At 42.3% G+C, this 23,154-nt stretch overlaps 1 protein-coding gene and 1 long non-coding RNA gene across 3 annotated transcripts in view; both read right to left on the bottom strand.

Moving 5' to 3' along the window:
* The window catches only part of LOC110990889 (uncharacterized), a 445,142-nt gene that overhangs the window by 181,262 nt on the left and 240,726 nt on the right, over positions 1-23,154 (bottom strand). The gene's annotated exons all lie outside the window — the stretch shown is intronic.
* Positions 18,547-20,767, bottom strand: LOC147799544 (uncharacterized). Its single transcript, XM_087134772.1, has one exon. The coding sequence runs from the start codon at positions 19,642-19,644 to the stop codon at positions 18,547-18,549; it is 1,098 nt and encodes a 365-aa protein (XP_086990898.1). The 5' UTR covers positions 19,645-20,767.

Here is a 23,154-nt window from a genome sequence, read left to right as displayed (position 1 = left end):
GGTCTGAGAATTATCTAAATCTGGCAATGTTGGTGTCATCTGTAAGGCCACATGGTTCTTTATCCATTCATATAAGTTTCATATCCATTTTTGCAGTAGTTAGGGAAATAGCTGCCAAACTAAGTTCGAGTTCTTTTCCAACTGCCTCCTTTTTTGCAGAATCTTGGCTTCGTCTACGCTATACTGGTCCTTATCCTGCTCAGAGAATGCGTCCTATAATCGAGTATAAAAGGTCTGCGAATTATCTAAATCTGGCAATCTTGGTGTCATCTGAAAGGCCACATGGTTCTTTATCCATTCATATAAGTTTCATATCCCTATTTGCAGTAGTTAGGGAAATATCTGCCAAAGGAAGTGCAAGTTCTTGTCTGACTGATTGATATCTTTGCGGAATTCTGGCTTCGTCGGCAATATACCGGTCCTTATCCCACGCAGAGAATACTTCATAAAATCGACCATAAAAGGTCTGATAATTATCTAAATCTGGCAATATTGGTTTCATCTGAAAGGCCACGTGGTTTTCTATCCATTCATATCAGTTTCATATCCATATTTGCAGTAGTTAGGGAAATATTCTCCAAAGGAAGTGCAAATTCTTGTCTGACTGTTTGATATTTTTGCGGAATTCTGGCTTCGTCTGCGCTATACTGGTCCTTATCCCTGGCAGATACTGCTTCATATAATCGAGCATAAAAGGTCTGAGAATTATCTAAATCTGGCAATATTGGTTTCATCTGAAAGGCCACGTGGTTCTCTATCCATTCATATAAGTTTCATATCCATATTTGCAGTAGTTAGGGAAATATTCTCCAAAGGAAGTGCAAATTCTTGTCTGACTGTTTGATATTTTTGCGGAATTCTGGCTTCGTCTGCGCTATACTGGTCCTTATCCCAGGCAGATACTGCTTCATATAATCGAGCATAAAAGGTCTGAGAATTATCTGAATCTGGCAATCTTGGTGTGATCTGAAAGGTTACATGTTTCCCTATCGATTCATATAAGTTTCGTGTCAATGTTTGCAGTAGTTAGGGAAATATCTGCCAAACTAAGTTCGAGTTCTTTTCCAACTGCCTCCTTTTTTGCGGAATTCTGGCTTCGTCTGCAATATACCGGTCCTTATCCAGCGCAGAGAATGCTTCATATAATCGAGCATAAAAGTTCTGAGAATTATCTAAATGTGGCAATCTTGGTGTCATCTGAAAGGCCACATAATTCCCTGCCCATTCATATAAGTTTCATATCCATATTTGCAGTAGTTAGGGAAATAGCTGCCAAACTAAATTCGAGTTCTTTTCCAACTTTCTCCTTTTTTTGCGGAATTCTGGCTTCGTCTGCAAGATACCGGTCCTCATCCAACGCAGAGAATGCTTCATATAATCGAGCATAAAAGGTCTGAGAATTATCTAAATCTGGCAATCTTGGTGTCATCTGAAAGGCCACATAATTCCCTGCCCATTCATATAAGTCTCATATCCATATTTGCAGTAGTTAGGGAAATAGCTGCCAAACTAAATTCGAGTTCTTTTCCAACTTTCTCCTTTTTTTGCGGAATTCTGGCTTCGTCTGCAATATACCGGTCCTCATCCCACGCAGAGAATGCTTCATATAATCGAGCATAAAAGGTCTGAGAATTATCTAAATCTGGCAATGTTGGTGTGATCTGAAAGGTCACATGTTTCCCTGTCCCTTCATATAAGTTTTATATCCATATTTGCAGTAGTTAGGGAAATGTCTGCCAAAGGAAGTGCGATTTCTTGTGTGACTGTTTGATATTTTTGCGGAATTTTGGCTTCGTCTACGCTATACTGGTCCTTATCTCGCGCAGAGAAGGCTTCCTATAATCGAGCATAAAAGGTCCGAGAATTATCTAAACCTGGCAATCTTGGTGTCATCTGAAAGGCCACATGTTTCACTGTCCATTTGTATAAGTTTCATATCCATTTTTGCAGTAGTTAGGGAAATATCTGCCAAAGAAATTGCAAGTTCTTGTGTGACTGTTTGATATTTTTGCGGAATTCTGGCTTCGTCTGCGGTATACTGGTCCTCATTCCACGCAGATACTGCTTCATATAATCGACCATAAAAGGCCTGAGAATTATCAAAATCTGGCAATGTTGGTGTGATCTGAAAGCGCACATGTTTCCCTGTCCATTCATATAAGTTTCATATCCATATTTGCAGTAGTTAGGGAAATAGCTTACAAAGGAAAATGCAAGTTCGTGTTTAATTGCCTGATATTTTTGCGGAATTCTGGCTTCGTGTGCGCCATACCGGTCCTGATCCTGCGCAGATAATGCTTCATATAATCAAGTGTAAAACGTCTGACAATTATCTATATCTGGCAATCGTGGCATCATCTGAAAGGCCATATGTTCCTCTATCCATTCATATAATTTTCATATCCATATTTGCAGTAGTTAGGTAAATATCTGCCAAAGGAATTGCAAATTCGTGTCCAATTGCCTGATATTTTTGCGGAATTCTGGCTTCGTTTGCACCATACCGGTCTTTATCCTGCGCAGAGAATGCTTCATATAATCGAGCCTAAAAGTTCAGAGAATTATCCAAATCTGGCAATCTTGGTGTCATCTGAAAGGCCACATAATTCCCTGTCCATTCATATAAGTTTCATATCCATATTTGCAGTAGTTAGGGAAATAGCTGCCAAAGGAAGTGCAAGTTCTTGCCTGACTGATTGATATCTTTGCGGAATTCTGGCTTCGTCGGCAATATACCGGTCCTTATCCCGCTCAGAGAAGGCTTCCTATAATCGAACATAAAAGGTCTGAGAATTATCTAAATCTGGCAATGTTGGTGTCATCTGTAAGGCCACATAATTCCCTGCCCATTCATATAAGTTTCATATCCATATTTGCAGTAGTTAGGGAAATAGCTGCCAAACTAAGTTCGAGTTCTTTTCCAACTGCCTCCTTTTTTGCAGAATCTTGGCTTCGTCTACGCTATACTGGTCCTTATCCTGCTCAGAGAATGCGTCCTATAATCGAGTATAAAAGGTCTGAGAATTATCTAAATCTTGCAATCTTGGTGTCATCTGAAAGGCCACATGGTTCTTTATCCATTCATATAAGTTTCATATCCCTATTTGCAGTAGTTAGGGAAATATCTGCCAAAGGAAGTGCAAGTTCTTGTCTGACTGATTGATATCTTTGCGGAATTCTGGCTTCGTCGGCAATATACCGGTCCTTATCCCGCTCAGAGAAGGCTTCCTATAATCGAGCATAAAAGGTCTGAGAATTATCTAAATCTGGCAATATTGGTTTCATCTGAAAGGCCACGTGGTTTTCTATCCATTCATATAAGTTTCATATCCATATTTGCAGTAGTTAGGGAAATATTCTCCAAAGGAAGTGCAAATTCTTGTCTGACTGTTTGATATTTTTGCGGAATTCTGGCTTCGTCTGCGCTATACTGGTCCTTATCCCTGGCAGATACTGCTTCATATAATCGAGCATAAAAGGTCTGAGAATTATCTAAATCTGGCAATATTGGTTTCATCTGAAAGGCCACGTGGTTCTCTATCCATTCATATAAGTTTCATATCCATATTTGCAGTAGTTAGGGAAATATTCTCCAAAGGAAGTGCAAATTCTTGTCTGACTGTTTGATATTTTTGCGGAATTCTGGCTTCGTCTGCGCTATACTGGTCCTTATCCCTGGCAGATACTGCTTCATATAATCGAGCATAAAAGGTCTGAGAATTATCTAAATCTGGCAATCTGGGTGTGATCTGAAAGGTGACATGTTTCCCTGTCCCTTCATATAAGTTTCATATCCATATTTGCAGTAGTTAGGGAAATATTCTCCAAAGGAAGTGCAAATTCTTGTCTGACTGTTTGATATTTTTGCGGAATTCTGGCTTCGTCTGCGCTATACTGGTCCTTATCCCTGGCAGATACTGCTTCATATAATCGAGCATAAAAGGTCTGAGAATTATCTAAATCTGGCAATATTGGTTTCATCTGAAAGGCCACGTGGTTCTCTATCCATTCATATAAGTTTCATATCCATATTTGCAGTAGTTAGGGAAATATTCTCCAAAGGAAGTGCAAATTCTTGTCTGACTGTTTGATATTTTTGCGGAATTCTGGCTTCGTCTGCGCTATACTGGTCCTTATCCCGCGCAGAGAAGGCTTCCTATAATCGAAAATAAAAGGTCCGAGAATTATCTAAACCTGGCAATCTTGGTGTCATCTGAAAGTGCACATGTTTCCCTGTCCATTCATATAAGTTTCATATCCATATTTGCAGTAGTTAGGAAAATATCTGCCAAAGGAAGTGCAAGTTCTTGCCTGACTGATTGATATCTTTGCGGAATTCTGGCTTCGTCGGCAATATACCGGTCCTTATCCCGCTCAGAGAAGGCTTCCTATAATCGAACATAAAAGGTCTGAGAATTATCTAAATCTGGCAATGTTGGTTTCATCTGTAAGGCCACATAATTCCCTGCCCATTCATATAAGTTTCATATCCATATTTGCAGTAGTTAGGGAAATAGCTGCCAAACTAAGTTCGAGTTCTTTTCCAACTGCCTCCTTTTTTGCAGAATCTTGGCTTCGTCTACGCTATACTGGTCCTTATCCTGCTCAGAGAATGCGTCCTATAATCGAGTATAAAAGGTCTGAGAATTATCTAAATCTGGCAATCTTGGTGTCATCTGAAAGGCCACATGGTTCTTTATCCATTCATATAAGTTTCATATCCCTATTTGCAGTAGTTAGGAAAATATCTGCCAAAGGAAGTGCAAGTTCTTGTCTGACTGATTGATATCTTTGCAGAATTCTGGCTTCGTCGGCAATATAAAGGTCCTTATCCCGCTCAGAGAAGGCTTCCTATAATCGAGCATAAAAGGTCTGAAAATTATCTAAATCTGGCAATGTTGGTGTCATCTGTAAGGCCACACAATTCCCTGCCCATTCATATAAGTTTCATATCCATATTTGCAGTAGTTAGGGAAATAGCTGCCAAACTAAGTTCGAGTTCTTTTCCAACTGCCTCCTTTTTTGCAGAATCTTGGCTTCGTCTACGCTATACTGGTCCTTATCCTGCTCAGAGAATGCGTCCTATAATCGAGTATAAAAGGTCTGAGAATTATCTAAATCTGGCAATCTTGGTGTCATCTGAAAGGCCACATGGTTCTTTATCCATTCATATAAGTTTCATATCCCTATTTGCAGTAGTTAGGGAAATATTTGCCAAAGGAAGTGCAAGTTCTTGTCTGACTGATTGATATCTTTGCGGAATTCTGGCTTCGTCGGCAATATACCGGTCCTCATCCCACGCAGAGAATGCTTCATAAAATCGAGCATAAAAGGTCTGAGAATTATCTAAATCTGGCAATATTGGTTTCATCTGAAAGGCCACGTGGTTTTCTATCCATTCATATAAGTTTCATATCCATATTTGCAGTAGTTAGGGAAATATTCTCCAAAGGAAGTGCAAATTCTTGTCTGACTGTTTGATATTTTTGCGGAATTCTGGCTTCGTCTGCGCTATACTGGTCCTTATCCCTGGCAGATACTGCTTCATATAATCGAGCATAAAAGGTCTGAGAATTATCTAAATCTGGCAATATTGGTTTCATCTGAAAGGCCACGTGGTTCTCTATCCATTCATATAAGTTTCATATCCATATTTGCAGTAGTTAGGGAAATATTCTCCAAAGGAAGTGCAAATTCTTGTCTGACTGTTTGATATTTTTGCGGAATTCTGGCTTCGTCTGCGCTATACTGGTCCTTATCCCAGGCAGATACTGCTTCATATAATCGAGCATAAAAGGTCTGAGAATTATCTAAATCTGGCAATCTGGGTGTGATCTGAAAGGCTACATGTTTCCCTATCCATTCATATAAGTTTGGTATCCATGTTTGCAGTATTTAGGGAAATATCTGCCAAACTAAATTCGAGTTCTTTTCCAACTGGCTCCTTTTTTGCGGAATTCTGGCTTCGTCTGCAATATACCGGTCCTCATCCCACGCAGAGAATGCTTCAAATAATCGAGCATAAAAGGTCTGAGAATTATCTAAATCTGGCAATCTGGGTGTCATCTGAAAGGCCACATAATTCCCTGCCCATTCATATAAGTCTCATATCCATATTTGCAGTAGTTAGGGAAATAGCTGCCAAACTAAATTCGAGTTCTTTTCCAACTTTCTCCTTTTTTTGCGGAATTCTGGCTTCGTCTGCAAGATACCGGTCCTCATCCAACGCAGAGAATGCTTCATATAATCGAGCATAAAAGGTCTGAGAATTATCTAAATCTGGCAATCTGGGTGTGATCTGAAAGGCTACATGTTTCCCTATCCATTCATATAAGTTTGGTATCCATGTTTGCAGTATTTAGGGAAATATCTGCCAAACTAAGTTCGAGTTCTTTTCCAACTTTCTCCTTTTTTTGCGGAATTCTGGCTTCGTCTGCAATATACCGGTCCTCATCCCACGCAGAGAATGCTTCAAATAATCGAGCATAAAAGGTCTGAGAATTATCTAAATCTGGCAATGTTGGTGTGATCTGAAAGGTGACATGTTTCCCTGTCCCTTCATATAAGTTTTATATCCATATTTGCAGTAGTTAGGGAAATGTCTGCCAAAGGAAGTGCGATTTCTTGTGTGACTGTTTGATATTTTTGCGGAATTTTGGCTTCGTCTACGCTATACTGGTCCTTATCTCGCGCAGAGAAGGCTTCCTATAATCGAGCATAAAAGGTCCAAGAATTATCTAAACCTGGCAATCTTGGTGTCATCTGAAAGGCCACATGTTTCACTGTCCATTTGTATAAGTTTCATATCCATATTTGCAGTAGTTAGGGAAATAGCTTACAAAGGAAAATGCAAGTTCGTGTTTAATTGCCTGATATTTTTGCGGAATTCTGGCTTCGTCTGCAATATACCGGTCCTTATCCCACGCAGAGAATGCTTCATATAATCAAGTGTAAAACGTCTGACAATTATCTATATCTGGCAATCGCGGCATCATCTGAAAGGCCATATGTTCCTCTATCCATTCATATAACTTTCATATCCATATTTGCAGTAGTTAGGGAAATATCTGCCAAAGGAATTGCAAATTCGTGTCCAATTGCCTGATATTTTTTGCGGAATTCTGGCTTCGTCTGCACCATACCGGTCTTTATCCTGCGCAGAGAATGCTTCATATAATCGACCATAAAAGGTCTGAGAATTATCTAAATCTGGTAATGTTGGTGTGATCTGAAAGCGCACATGTTTCCCTGTCCATTCATATAAGTTTCATATCCATATTTGCAGTAGTTAGGGAAATAGCTGCCAAAGGAAGTGCAAGTTCTTGCCTGACTGATTGATATCTTTGCGGAATTCTGGCTTCGTCGGCAATATACCGGTCCTTATCCCGCTCAGAGAAGGCTTCCTATAATCGAACATAAAAGGTCTGAGAATTATCTAAATCTGGCAATGTTGGTGTCATCTGTAAGGCCACATAATTCCCTGCCCATTCATATAAGTTTCATATCCATATTTGCAGTAGTTAGGGAAATAGCTGCCAAACTAAGTTCGAGTTCTTTTCCAACTGCCTCCTTTTTTGCAGAATCTTGGCTTCGTCTACGCTATACTGGTCCTTATCCTGCTCAGAGAATGCGTCCTATAATCGAGTATAAAAGGTCTGAGAATTATCTAAATCTGGCAATCTTGGTGTCATCTGAAAGGCCACATGGTTCTTTATCCATTCATATAAGTTTCATATCCCTATTTGCAGTAGTTAGGGAAATATCTGCCAAAGGAAGTGCAAGTTCTTGTCTGACTGATTGATATCTTTGCGGAATTCTGGCTTCGTCGGCAATATACCGGTCCTTATCCCGCTCAGAGAAGGCTTCCTATAATCGAGCATAAAAGGTCTGAGAATTATCTAAATCTGGCAATGTTGGTGTCATCTGAAAGGCCACATAATTCCCTGCCCATTCATATAAGTTTCATATCCATATTTGCAGTAGTTAGGGAAATATTCTCCAAAGGAAGTGCAAATTCTTGTCTGACTGTTTGATATTTTTGCGGAATTCTGGCTTCGTCTGCGCTATACTGGTCCTTATCCCTGGCAGATACTGCTTCATATAATCGAGCATAAAAGGTCTGAGAATTATCTAAATCTGGCAATATTGGTTTCATCTGAAAGGCCACGTGGTTCTATATCCATTCATATAAGTTTCATATCCATATTTGCAGTAGTTAGGGAAATATCCTCCAAAGGAAGTGCAAATTCTTGAATGACGTTTTGATATTTTTGCGGAATTCTGGCTTCGTCTGCGCTATACTGGTCCTTATCCCAGGCAGATACTGGTTCATATAATCGAGCATAAAAGGTTTGAGAATTATCTAAATCTGGCAATCTGGGTGTGATCTGAAAGGCTACATGTTTCCCTATCCATTCATATAAGTTTGGTATCCATGTTTGCAGTATTTAGGGAAATATCTGCCAAACTAAATTCGAGTTCTTTTCCAACTGGCTCCTTTTTTTGCGGAATTCTGGCTTCGTCTGCAATATACCGGTCCTCATCCCACGCAGAGAATGCTTCAAATAATCGAGCATAAAAGGTCTGAGAATTATCTAAATCTGGCAATCTGGGTGTCATCTGAAAGGCCACATGTTTCCCTGTCCCTTCATATAAGTTTTATATCCATATATGCAGTAGTTAGGGAAATGTCTGCCAAAGGAAGTGCGATTTCTTGTGTGACTGTTTGATATTTTTGCTGAATTTTGGCTTCGTCTACGCTATACTGGTCCTTATCTTGCGCAGAGAAGGCTTCCTATAATCGAGCATAAAAGGTCCGAGAATTATCTAAACCTGGCAATCTTGGTGTCATCTGAAAGGCCACATGTTTCACTGTCCATTTGTATAAGTTTCATATCCATATTTGCAGTAGTTAGGGAAATAGCTTACAAAGGAAAATGCAAGTTCGTGTTTAATTGCCTGATATTTTTGCGGAATTCTGGCTTCGTGTGCGCCATACCGGTCCTGATCCTGCGCAGATAATGCTTCATATAATCGAGTGTAAAACGTCTGACAATTATCAATATCTGGCAATCGTGGCATCATCTGAAAGGCCATATGTTCCTCTATCCATTCATATAACTTTCATATCCATATTTGCAGTAGTTAGGGAAATATCTGCCAAAGGAATTGCAAATTCGTGTCCAATTGCCTGATATTTTTTGCGGAATTCTGGCTTCGTCTGCACCATACCGGTCTTTATCCTGCGCAGAGAATGCTTCATATAATCGACCATAAAAGGTCTGAGAATTATCTAAATCTGGTAATGTTGGTGTGATCTGAAAGTGCACATGTTTCCCTGTCCATTCATATAAGTTTCATATCCATATTTGCAGTAGTTAGGGAAATAGCTGCCAAAGGAAGTGCAAGTTCTTGCCTGACTGATTGATATCTTTGCGGAATTCTGGCTTCGTCGGCAATATACCGGTCCTTATCCCGCTCAGAGAAGGCTTCCTATAATCGAGCATAAAAGGTCTGAGAATTATCTAAATCTGGCAATGTTGGTGTCATCTGTAAGGCCACATAATTCCCTGCCCATTCATATAAGTTTCATATCCATATTTGCAGTAGTTAGGGAAATAGCTGCCAAACTAAGTTCGAGTTCTTTTCCAACTGCCTCCTTTTTTGCAGAATCTTGGCTTCGTCTACGCTATACTGGTCCTTATCCTGCTCAGAGAATGCGTCCTATAATCGAGTATAAAAGGTCTGAGAATTATCTAAATCTGGCAATCTTGGTGTCATCTGAAAGGCCACATGGTTCTTTATCCATTCATATAAGTTTCATATCCCTATTTGCAGTAGTTAGGGAAATATCTGCCAAAGGAAGTGCAAGTTCTTGTCTGACTGATTGATATCTTTGCGGAATTCTGGCTTCGTCGGCAATATACCGGTCCTTATCCCGCTCAGAGAAGGCTTCCTATAATCGAGCATAAAAGGTCTGAGAATTATCTAAATCTGGCAATGTTGGTGTCATCTGTAAGGCCACATAATTCCCTGCCCATTCATATAAGTTTCATATCCATTTTTGCAGTAGTTAGGGAAATAGCTGCCAAACTAAGTTCGAGTTCTTTTCCAACTGCCTCCTTTTTTGCAGAATCTTGGCTTCGTCTACGCTATACTGGTCCTTATCCTGCTCAGAGAATGCGTCCTATAATCGAGTATAAAAGGTCTGAGAATTATCTAAATCTGGCAATCTTGGTGTCATCTGAAAGGCCACATGGTTCTTTATCCATTCATATAAGTTTCATATCCCTATTTGCAGTAGTTAGGGAAATATTCTCCAAAGGAAGTGCAAGTTCTTGTCTGACTGATTGATATCTTTGCGGAATTCTGGCTTCGTCGGCAATATACCGGTCCTTATCCCACGCAGAGAATGCTTCATAAAATCGAGCATAAAAGGTCTGAGAATTATCTAAATCTGGCAATATTGGTTTCATCTGAAAGGCCACGTGGTTTTCTATCCATTCATATAAGTTTTATATCCATATTTGCAGTAGTTAGGGAAATATTCTCCAAAGGAAGTGCAAATTCTTGTCTGACTGTTTGATATTTTTGCGGAATTCTGGCTTCGTCTGCGCTATACTGGTCCTTATCCCTGGCAGATACTGCTTCATATAATCGAGCATAAAAGGTCTGAGAATTATCTAAATCTGGCAGTATTGGTTTCATCTGAAAGGCCACGTGGTTCTCTATCCATTCATATAAGTTTCATATCCATATTTGCAGTAGTTAGGGAAATATTCTCCAAAGGAAGTGCAAATTCTTGTCTGACTGTTTGATATTTTTGCGGAATTCTGGCTTCGTCTGCGCTATACTGGTCCTTATCCCAGGCAGATACTGCTTCATATAATCGAGCATAAAAGGTCTGAGAATTATCTAAATCTGGCAATCTGGGTGTGATCTGAAAGGCTACATGTTTCCCTATCCATTCATATAAGTTTGGTATCCATGTTTGCAGTATTTAGGGAAATATCTGCCAAACTAAATTCGAGTTCTTTTCCAACTGGCTCCTTTTTTTGCGGAATTCTGGCTTCGTCTGCAATATACCGGTCCTCATCCCACGCAGAGAATGCTTCAAATAATCGAGCATAAAAGGTCTGAGAATTATCTAAATCTGGCAATCTTGGTGTCATCTGAAAGGCCACATAATTCCCTGCCCATTCATATAAGTCTCATATCCATATTTGCAGTAGTTAGGGAAATAGCTGCCAAACTAAATTCGAGTTCTTTTCCAACTTTCTCCTTTTTTTGCGGAATTCTGGCTTCGTCTGCAAGATACCGGTCCTTATCCCGCTCAGAGAAGGCTTCCTATACTCGAGTATAAAAGGTCTGAGAATTATCTAAATCTGGCAATCTTGGTGTCATCTGAAAGGCCACATGGTTCTTTATCCATTCATATAAGTTTCATATCCCTATTTGCAGTAGTTAGGGAAATATCTGCCAAAGGAAGTGCAAGTTCTTGTCTGACTGATTGATATCTTTGCGGAATTCTGGCTTCGTCGGCAATATACCGGTCCTTATCCCACGCAGAGAATGCTTCATAAAATCGAGCATAAAAGGTCTGAGAATTATCTAAATCTGGCAATATTGGTTTCATCTGAAAGGCCACGTGGTTTTCTATCCATTCATATAAGTTTCATATCCATATTTGCAGTAGTTAGGGAAATATTCTCCAAAGGAAGTGCAAATTCTTGTCTGACTGTTTGATATTTTTGCGGAATTCTGGCTTCGTCTGCGCTATACTGGTCCTTATCCCTGGCAGATACTGCTTCATATAATCGAGCATAAAAGGTCTGAGAATCATCTAAATCTGACAATATTGGTTTCATCTGAAAGGCCACGTGGTTCTCTATCCATTCATATAAGTTTCATATCCATATTTGCAGTAGTTAGGGAAATATTCTCCAAAGGAAGTGCAAATTCTTGTCTGACTGTTTGATATTTCTGCGAAATTCTGGCTTCGTCTGTGCTATACTGGTCCTTATCCCTGGCAGATACTGCTTCATATAATCGAGCATAAAAGGTCTGAGAATTATCTAAATCTGGCAGTATTGGTTTCATCTGAAAGGCCACGTGGTTCTCTTTCCATTCATATAAGTTTCATATCCATATTTGCAGTAGTTAGGGAAATATTCTCCAAAGGAAGTGCAAATTCTTGTCTGACTGTTTGATATTTTTGCGGAATTCTGGCTTCGTCTGCGCTATACTGGTCCTTATCCCAGGCAGATACTGCTTCATATAATCGAGCATAAAAGGTCTGAGAATTATCTAAATCTGGCAATCTGGGTGTGATCTGAAAGGCTACATGTTTCCCTATCCATTCATATAAGTTTGGTATCCATGTTTGCAGTATTTAGGGAAATATCTGCCAAACTAAATTCGAGTTCTTTTCCAACTGGCTCCTTTTTTTGCGGAATTCTGGCTTCGTCTGCAATATACCGGTCCTCATCCCACGCAGAGAATGCTTCAAATAATCGAGCATAAAAGGTCTGAGAATTATCTAAATCTGGCAATCTTGGTGTCATCTGAAAGGCCACATAATTCCCTGCCCATTCATATAAGTCTCATATCCATATTTGCAGTAGTTAGGGAAATAGCTGCCAAACTAAATTCGAGTTCTTTTCCAACTTTCTCCTTTTTTTGCGGAATTCTGGCTTCGTCTGCAAGATACCGGTCCTCATCCAACGCAGAGAATGCTTCATAAAACTGTAGTATGTTGAGGGGGCTCCGCGTAGAGCCAGGGTATCAATTGTCTCTTGACAGACGAACAGATGCCCTGAGACACGGCTGTCTGATTTTGATGATTCTGGCATTTATTCCAGCTCTCCCAAAATTTGAGTAGACTTCCAGTCAGTCACAGCAGGTACAGGTAATAGATGATGTGAAAGTGATGAGTATCCCCCCTGATTCAAGAATTATCCCCTGGCAAACATATAGTGGTGAGTCTTCCCTCGTGACACTCAGGGCGCCATGTCGTTTTCCAGTGTTAGCAACATGTAACAACAACCCAACTCCCCAAAACGACAACTTTTTTTACGTACGTTCCAACGGAAGACCCCAATTCTATTGTTCTCCCTGACCCGAGGTCACACACCGTCTTCCGAGATACAAGGTCTATTTTTAGTACATACATACGGATACCAGGTACTCAATTTAGAACAACGGAGCGCCCTCTCGTGATATAAATACCATTATACCAACGAGTTCAATAGTCAAATGTGTACGTGCTTAATACTGAAACTTATTTGTTGCTGAAACCCTTCCGCTACATCCTCCCCTACTTTAACGATCTGCGCCTGAAGATCGCAGGGATTACTAATCAATACAAACTATGATTTTTTTAACAATTTCAGTTAAATAAACAGCAAAACAGACCATGTAACACAATGTGTCCATTTGTACAATGATAACTCTTGCTACTCTTAGCAAAGCAGAATACTGACATACATTAAGTTAGAAAGTAGACCCAGAGGGGTTTTTTTGGTCAATTTACAAAACTCGAAATTCAAAAAACTTAACAAGCCGGCTGAGTGTCTTCTCGTAATGCATCATACCCAACTGGTTTAAGTGTACCCCGTCAAGGATAAAACTAGGATTTCTCAGGGACCTGTGTCGCCACAGCCACCATCTATCCTCTGTGAATGTTGAACACTCTAGCAACTCATTGAAACATTGTACTCTTTCATTGAACTCTTCTAATGAAACTTGGTAACTTCTCATGCCACTTGTTCGTGGTAAAACGGGTAAGAATACAACAACCTCTGGCGTAATACCCCAACTTGAAAACTCTTTAACTAATTTACACATAGAGACATGTACCGCCTCCGGACTATTCTCCCTAGAACACAGATCATTGGTTCCCAGATCAAGAATAAGCACCTTAGGTGAAGCCTCCCTAAGTTGATTCAAATATCGCTGAGGGTCTCTTAGCACACGGCCAATTGTGAGACCACCCTCCCCAAGACACTTTATCGAATAAGTACCTCTCGACAACTCAATATCAAAATATCCACGCTGGTGGCGAAGGCGTTTAACAAAACTATGTCCGAACAATACAAACATGTGAACTACTTCCATTGGTAGTGGGACTCACCAACACACATTGCCCGCTTGATTACACCCAATGATTAACCACAAACCTGACTACGGTGGCTGTAGACACTGCGCTGCTATCCAGTTGGGGCGCCCGCAAGGAAGCTGGATACCCCAGTCCTTCCCAACAGTCGGCCTTTAAACCAACCTTCAGCCATACACAGGGAACTACCAACCAACCCTTGGTATTAAATACTCAGCGCACCGCTGACCTTGGCAAATGAAATGGGTTCTTATGCTTCCCACGGGTACTCCGCTTGGATCTCCAAAGAGGCTTTACATCCCTACTAGACCCCGTGGCTGGCTCCCCTACTTTGTGTTGGTCAACCAGCTTCGCACCCGAACTCGGAGTCTGCTCTGCAGCATTACCACTGGTTTCAATAAAACCCCAATCAGAGTCATCTGACTCAGTTTCACTACTACTGCTTGACTTCCCAAATTCTGGCGGACAAACCCGTAACAACCTTCTGTGAACACTCTTTTGTTCCCCTCCCAGTAATGGTCGGATGTGATACACATCACCATGGTCATTAACTCCAACAACTACATAGGGTGTGCTCTCATATGCATTTGCCAATTTGTGTCGCCCCCGAAATGCACATTTCTTCAACAACACTTGTGTACCAGTTCCAATAGGTTTTGTAGTAGCTTTCACATCGTAAGCAGCCTTGTTACGGTTACAAACCTTAGCTACTCTATCACTGACTAGTTCGTTAGCTCTATCAATTAACTGTGACTGCTCTTTTACAAAGTCTTGGCCCCAATCACTGTCAGTTTTCCCAAGAAGCTGATCTAAAGGAATAGTTGGTTCTCTCCCAAACATGAGAGTATACGGTGCCTCCCCAGTCACACAATGTGGCGTGGCATTATATACAAACACTAAATGAGCCAAGAACTCAGGCCACTTGCGTCTATCCCGCTCACTAAGGGACTTAATTAATCCGAACAATGTTCTATTGAACCGTTCTGCCTGTGAATTTCCTTCAGGGTGATAGGGTGTTGTTCTAGATTTAGTTATCCCATACAAAGCACAAAGTTCCCGGATTACTTCCCCTTCGAAATTCCTTCCCTGATCGCTATGTATTCTACTAGGGATCCCGAAACGAGTGAACCAATGCTGTATAAGAGCTTTGGCTACCGTAACAGCAAGTTGATCTTTGCAAGGTACCGCCTGCACAAATCTGGTATAAACATCTGTAATGACAAGAACATCTTCATAACCACCCTTTCCCTTGTCAAGCTTCACAAAGTCAATCGCCACAACCTCGAGCGGTCTAAACGCAAGTAGGTGACGCATAGGCGTCCTGGGTTTAGGTTCCATGGCCTTCGCGGTTATACACTGCCTACACTGACTAATATAACGGCGTACCATGGTAGCCATGTTGGGCCAATAGACTCGCCTCCTTAAGAGTGAGCAAGTCCTGGTAACACCCTGATGTCCCCATCCATCATGACAACCCTGCATCACCCGAGGGATGAGACATTTCGGCAGTAAAATCTGAAACAACTCTCCATGCAATGGATCGTTGACCTGACGGCAGAGAACTCCGTCACGTTCAACAAAACGCGGCCACTGCCACACCCACGCTTTCAACTCGGGTGACTCAGAACCCAAATCCGCCACTGGCTCCCCTGGACGCCAACCTGCCTCCCAACGCCTCCAAACAATTCCTAACTCCGGATCGTCCTTTTGCAAGGCCGACAACTGGTCTGAAGTCCATGATGGAAACACACTCGGCGGGTTTCCGCTTGGAGAGTGATCCTGCACACTTGACTCACGAACGGCAGCCCGTGAGACATCTACCCGAAGTGGAACTGAAGTGGAGTGTACCATTGACTGGAACACCTGTTCAACCTCACTGGCTGAACAATAACAATGGCCAGGATACCGGCTAAGAGCATCTGCACACTCATTACTAACCCCTGACCTGAACTGAACGCCAAAGTTAAATGCAGCAAGTTGAGCAACCCATCTCATCTCACACGCCCCTAACTTTGCAGTTTTTAGATGTGCAAGAGGGTTATGATCTGTCAACACTGTAAATCTCGCCCCCACAAGGTAATCACGAAATTTATCGACAATCGCCCACTTTAACGCTAACAACTCTAGTTTAAACGAACTATAGTCGGGATAATTACGCTCAGCACCCCTAAGCCCCCTGCTAGCGTAAGCAACTGGATGTCGCCTCCCTTGCTCATCTTCTTGGGCGAGGCATGCCCCTAAGCCTTTCAATGAGGCATCGACCTCCAGCACAAACGGCTTAGTGAAATCTGGGTACTTAAGCACCGGAGCCTCCGTGAGCACCTGTTTCAACCTACAGAATGCCTCATCGGCCTCCGCTGTCCACTCAAACTTCTTTTGATTCACAACTGGCTTTCCCTTGACCAATGAGGGCAATAACTCATGGAGAGGTGCTGCAATCTTAGAAAACCCGGCAATAAACCTCCTATAATATCCTGCCAATCCTAAGAACGACCTCAGCTCCCCAGATCTTGTGGGAACCGGCCAGTCTTTGACCCTTTGGACCTTGTCGGCATCGACAGAAATGCCTTCAGAACTCACAACATGTCCTAAGTAAGTTACTTGTGACTGGAAGAAATGACACTTCCCCCCTTTTACCTTCAATCCAAAGTCAGCAATTCTGGTGAACACTTTACCTAGCCTACTAATGTGTTCCTCTACATCGCCAGAAAATACAAGGATATCGTCCAGATATATAAGAAGCTCGGTGAGGTTCATATCACCTAAACACATTTCCATTGTGCGTTGAAAAGTGCCCGGTGCATTTACAAGCCCGAAAGGCATCCGGGTTTACTCGAATAACCCAAAAGGAACACAAAAAGCAGTCTTTGGAATGGACTCCGTATCCATTACAACCTGATGATACCCGTGCGCAAGATCGAGAGATGAAAAGTAGCGCGCACCACGCAGAGCCTCCAACGATTCATCGATACGCGGCAGCGGGAACGCGTCGCGTACCGTCTTTGCGTTTAGCCTCCGATAATCAACACATATGCGAACAGCACCATCCCGTTTCTTAACGAGAACAATGGGACTCGCATATGGACTGCCACTCCTCTGGATGATACCCTGCTCCAAAAACCTCTGAAGCAACTCCTTAACCTCTCCAATATACTGTGGAGGTATCCTACGATACGGTTGACTCACTGGCACCTCATCAACAGTGTGTATCTTGTGTGGAACTTTGTCACATGTACCCAAGTCAAGTGAATCCTTAGAAAATACAGCATCGTGTTTCTGAATCAAATGTACAACACGATCTAGCTCTTCACTACTCAAATCACATGAACCTAAGTCCACTCCTGGTGGTAACTGATAATAACTTCCATCCTTATATACATGTATCTCAGACTTCTGTGGTTTATCGCTCCCCAATACTGAATCTGACTCTGGAGGACTCTGCTCCTCCGGACCCGTGTCGTAATAACTATCACCTGACAGGGTCATTATCCTATTGACAGAAACGTTCACTTGACTACCCTCCAAATCACAATCAACCTGAACGGCTGGGGACACCTCACTGAGGAATGCCACCTGAGAATGTGGGGGAATAGCTAACATTTGTGCACCCATATTAGCTACAAGAACATTTACCTTGTTCCCACGCACAACTTCACATGCATCATAGACCCTTAAGCCACTGCTTAACCCTGGATCCAACTGAGCTGATGCTGTTCCCCCTCCCGAAATTCTATCCCGAATTCCCTCTAGCACCACAGTCTTCCCTTCCCACACATTTGAAGGTACACGCACATTACACTTTACGGAACGCACTTCCCTTGGGGGAATAAATGTCGTGCAACGCCCCGTACGGACAACTACAGGCTTCTTTTGCTCTACCGAAACCCTACCCGGCTCCCTTTTAGTCAGATTATACCACTGTAATGTCACATTCCATGCTTCTGCATCTCGGTGTGAGGGATCTACCACCATGTTTCTTAACTGGTGCAAAACATTGCAACCCAAAAGAACGGGGCCACGCCCACTCCCCAAACCAACCTCGGGGCTCTCTTTTACTACAAGGAAATGTGCCTCAACCGTCTGGTTGAAAACCCTCAGGGGAATCTGGACATATCCTTCAACTGGTACCTCACAAGGTCCTACGCCAAACACGCGTAAATAGGTACCCACGGGCTCCACTCCGGTCACATGTGCGGCCAATTTACTCCTATAAAATGCTGCACTTATAAGGGAGGTTTCCGCCCCAGTGTCAAGAACAACGCTAACTGGGACACCTGCCAATTCTACCTGCGCCCTTGGACTGGTGCGTACCAGTTTATCAAGGACTTCATCTACTGACCTAACATTGGAACCCATTCCCTTATCAGTCTGAAGTTTGGGCGGGGCCTCTTTCTCAAATCCCTCAACCACTTGGCCCACAGTGGTGAGGGGAGTCAGTTTAACTCTCCCCTACTTTGTGGCTGCACACCCCCTGACTGAACAGTAACCGGGTTTGTAGCCTTAGGGCTTGGCGTGCCACTATTACTAGTGCTTGCACTCCTGTCTCGGTTCGGACAACTACTCTTAAAATGGCCTGGTTGCTTGCACGAGAAACAAACAAGTTGTCTCCTCCCAAAAGGTTTCACAACTTCACCCTTGTCTACAACCTTAGACTCCTGACTACGAAGCAAATGCTTCATAAGATCAAGTACTTGATCCTGTTGCTTCTGCAACTGGGCCTGCTGTTCCTGCAGGCACTTAATAATCTGATGCTGCTGTTGCAACATCTGTTGCAACTCTGTACTATGCTTGGGATCGTTGCTCCCCATTGCACTATTAACAAACACATCAGATCTCTGATCATGTGTTTCCTCATCGCAATCTGCGACGACTTGCCTTGTCTGAGCACGCTTTGCCTTTGGAGCTCTCTCAAGGTCACGAAAAATCTCCAGCGCAGCATCACGCAATTCAGGAAATGTTTGTTGAGACTTGGACAACTCTAATCTCCTTAACTCAAGTCTGACACCCTGACTCTTAGCCCCCGCCACAAACTGTCCTATTAGAACTTTGTCGCGGAGACCTTGCAGCGAAACCTTCTCACTGTCAGAGGCCACTTCCAGTATCCGATCATACATTCTGATCAGAACCCTGGAAAAATCCATAAGTGTTTCATCTTCTAATTGTACACGCTCATACAATGCCTTATGCAATGACTGAACCGTTTCCCAGCCCCCAAAGTGCTTATGAAGAAGTTTCTTGAGAGACTCAAAATTTAACCCTGCCTCTCCATGGCATTTGATCTCATCCCGCGCCGTACTCTTCAGATGGTTCAACACAATTTGCGCTTTTTCCGAACCAGGTATCTTGCACTGTTGACAATATATTTCAACTTCCTCGAGCCATTCTTTGACTGTCGGATCCCCTGGTTTTACTGGCCTACCGGAAAAACATGACAACTTAACTGGCCTCTGTACAGTGGGTCGGCTCTGCTTCAAAGCATCCGTTAGCCCTTTAACTAACTGCTCGACCAGAGCAGACTCCGAGGTCGCCATTACACCACCATACAACAAGTACACTAACGTTACTCAGTAACTTTACAAAATTACAAAACCAAATCACAATTACAACTGCAATTAATAGGTCAACAAGTTTTACCTGCAACTGACTGGAATCCCACGTATATGTACAGCAATTGGGCAACAACCCGCTACATGAACCAAACTTCAAGCAATTTACTACTACTTAAGTCCAGTCCAGTCCACTTGGTCTTGGAGATGGACAGCTTCCTGGCGGTAGAAACCCTCGACGAACTCCGTCCTCCGTTGCCACACACCAGACCGCTCCGCGTCCTTGGCCCCGCACGCCGACAGGTACAGCACGCTCTACGCCGGTCCAGCTCACAAACCTCCGCCTGGCTCAGCACACCCGCGTCGGCCCGGCCAACGCACGCCGCCTGGCTGTTGGTTGGCAACCCCGTACACCGCCGCAGTACCTCGGCGTAGCACACTACCGCACAGCTTGAAGTCTCCCGGCCCGCAATTGGAAAATCACCCGTCAAAATCAACAGCACCAGCGTCCAACCTGCATCAACACCACCCCATCCGTGTTACCAAAAACTGTAGTATGTTGAGGGGGCTCCGCGTAGAGCCGGGGTATCAATTGTCTCTTGACAGACGAACAGATGCCCTGAGACACGGCTGTCTGATTTTGATGATTCTGGCATTTATTCCAGCTCTCCCAAAATTTGAGTAGACTTCCAGTCAGTCACAGCAGGTACAGGTAATAGATGATGTGAAAGTGATGAGTATCCCCCCTGATTCAAGAATTATCCCCTGGCAAACATATAGTGGTGAGTCTTCCCTCGTGACACTCAGGGCGCCATGTCGTTTTCCAGTGTTAGCAACATGTAACAACAACCCAACTCCCCAAAACGACAACTTTTTTTACGTACGTTCCAACGGAAGACCCCAATTCTATTGTTCTCCCTGACCCGAGGTCACACACCGTCTTCCGAGATACAAGGTCTATTTTTAGTACATACATACGGATACCAGGTACTCAATTTAGAACAACGGAGCGCCCTCTCGTGATATAAATACCATTATACCAACGAGTTCAATAGTCAAATGTGTACGTGCTTAATACTGAAACTTATTTGTTGCTGAAACCCTTCCGCTACATAATCGAGCATAAAAGGTCTGAGAATTATCTAAATCTGGCAATGTTGGTGTCATCTGAAAGGCCACATAATTCCCTGCCCATTCATATAAGTCTCATATCCATATTTGTAGTAGTTAGGGAAATAGCTGCCAAACTAAATTCGAGTTCTTTTCCAACTTTCTCCTTTTTTTGCGGAATTCTGGCTTCGTCTGCAATATACCGGTCCTCATCCCACGCAGAGAATGCTTCAAATAATCGAGCATAAAAGGTCTGAGAATTATCTAAATCTGGCAATGTTGGTGTGATCTGAAAGGTCACATGTTTCCCTGTCCCTTCATATAAGTTTTATATCCATATTTGCAGTAGTTAGGGAAATGTCTGCCAAAGGAAGTGCGATTTCTTGTGTGACTGTTTGATATTTTTGCGGAATTTTGGCTTCGTCTACGCTATACTGGTCCTTATCTCGCGCAGAGAAGGCTTCCTATAATCGAGCATAAAAGGTCCGAGAATTATCTAAACCTGGCAATCTTGGTGTCATCTGAAAGGCCACATGTTTCACTGTCCCTTTGTATAAGTTTCATATCCATTTTTGCAGCAGTTAGGGAAATATCTGCCAAAGAAATTGCAAGTTCTTGTGTGACTGTTTGATATTTTGCAGAATTCTGGCTTCGTCTGCGGTATACTTGTCCTCATTCCACGCAGATACTGCTTCATATAATCGACCATAAAAGGCCTGAGAATTATCAAAATCTGGCAATGTTGGTGTGATCTGAAAGCGCACATGTTTCCCTGTCCATTCATATAAGTTTCATATCCATATTTGCAGTAGTTAGGGAAATAGCTTACAAAGGAAAATGCAAGTTCGTGTTTAATTGCCTGATATTTTTGCGGAATTCTGGCTTCGTGTGCGCCATACCGGTCCTGATCCTGCGCAGATAATGCTTCATATAATCGAGTGTAAAACGTCTGACAATTATCAATATCTGGCAATCGTGGCATCATCTGAAAGGCCATATGTTCCTCTATCCATTCATATAACTTTCATATCCATATTTGCAGTAGTTAGGGAAATATCTGCCAAAGGAATTGCAAATTCGTGTCCAATTGCCTGATATTTTTTGCGGAATTCTGGCTTCGTCTGCACCATACCGGTCTTTATCCTGCGCAGAGAATGCTTCATATAATCGAGCATAAAAGGTCTGAGAATTATCTAAATCTGGCAATGTTGGTGTCATCTGAAAGGCCACATATTTCCCTGTCCATTCATATAAGTTTCATATCCATATTTGCAGTAGTTAGGGAAATATCGTCCAAAGCAAATGCAAGTTCGTTTCCACTTGCCTGATATTTTAGCGGAATTCTGGTTTCGTCTGCGCTATACTGGTCCTAATCCCACGCAGAGACTGCTTCATAAAATCGAGCATAAAAGGTCTGAGAATTATCTAAATCTGGCAATATTGGTTTCATCTGAAAGGCCACGTGGTTTTCTATCCATTCATATAAGTTTCATATCCATATTTGCAGTAGTTAGGGAAATATTCTCCAAAGGAAGTGCAGATTCTTGTCTGACTGTTTGATATTTTTGCGGAATTCTGGCTTCGTCTGCGCTATACTGGTCCTTATCCCAGGCAGATACTGCTTCATATAATCGAGCATAAAAGGTCTGAGAATTATCTAAATCTGGCAATCTGGGTGTGATCTGAAAGGCTACATGTTTCCCTATCCATTCATATAAGTTTGGTATCCATGTTTGCAGTATTTAGGGAAATATCTGCCAAACTAAATTCGAGTTCTTTTCCAACTGGCTCCTTTTTTTGCGGAATTCTGGCTTCGTCTGCAATATACCGGTCCTCATCCCACGCAGAGAATGCTTCAAATAATCGAGCATAAAAGGTCTGAGAATTATCTAAATCTGGCAATCTTGGTGTCATCTGAAAGGCCACATAATTCCCTGCCCATTCATATAAGTTTCATATCCATATTTGCAGTAGTTAGGGAAATAGCTGCCAAACTAAATTCGAGTTCTTTTCCAACTGGCTCCTTTTTTTGCGGAATTCTGGCTTCGTCTGCAAGATACCGGTCCTCATCCAACGCAGAGAATGCTTCATATAATCGAGCATAAAAGGTCTGAGAATTATCTAAATCTTGCAATCTTGGTGTCATCTGAAAGGCGACATAATTCCCTGCCCATTCATATAAGTTTCATATCCATATTTGCATTAGTTAGGGAAATAGCTGCCAAACTAAATTCAAGTTCTTTTCCAACTGGCTCCTTTTTTTGCAGAATTCTGGCTTTGTCTGCAATATACCGGTCTTCATCCCACGCAGAGACTGCTTCATATATTCGAGCATAAAAGGTCTGAGAATTATCTTGGTGTGATCTGAAAGGTCACATTTTTCCC

Source organism: Acanthaster planci, linkage group LG03, assembly GCF_054643075.1.
Source record: "Acanthaster planci isolate LZ-2023a linkage group LG03, COTS_SCS, whole genome shotgun sequence".
In the NCBI taxonomy this organism is placed as follows: Eukaryota; Metazoa; Echinodermata; class Asteroidea; order Valvatida; family Acanthasteridae; genus Acanthaster; species Acanthaster planci.
Note: the sequence above shows the minus strand (reverse complement) of the source record. Positions and strands in the feature narration are given on the sequence as shown.

What these genes read in the sequence shown, in the direction of transcription:
- LOC147799544 (XM_087134772.1), bottom strand. Translation starts at nt 19,644, where the DNA reads ATGGCGACCTCGGAGTCTGCTCTGGTCGAGCAGTTAGTTAAAGGGCTA.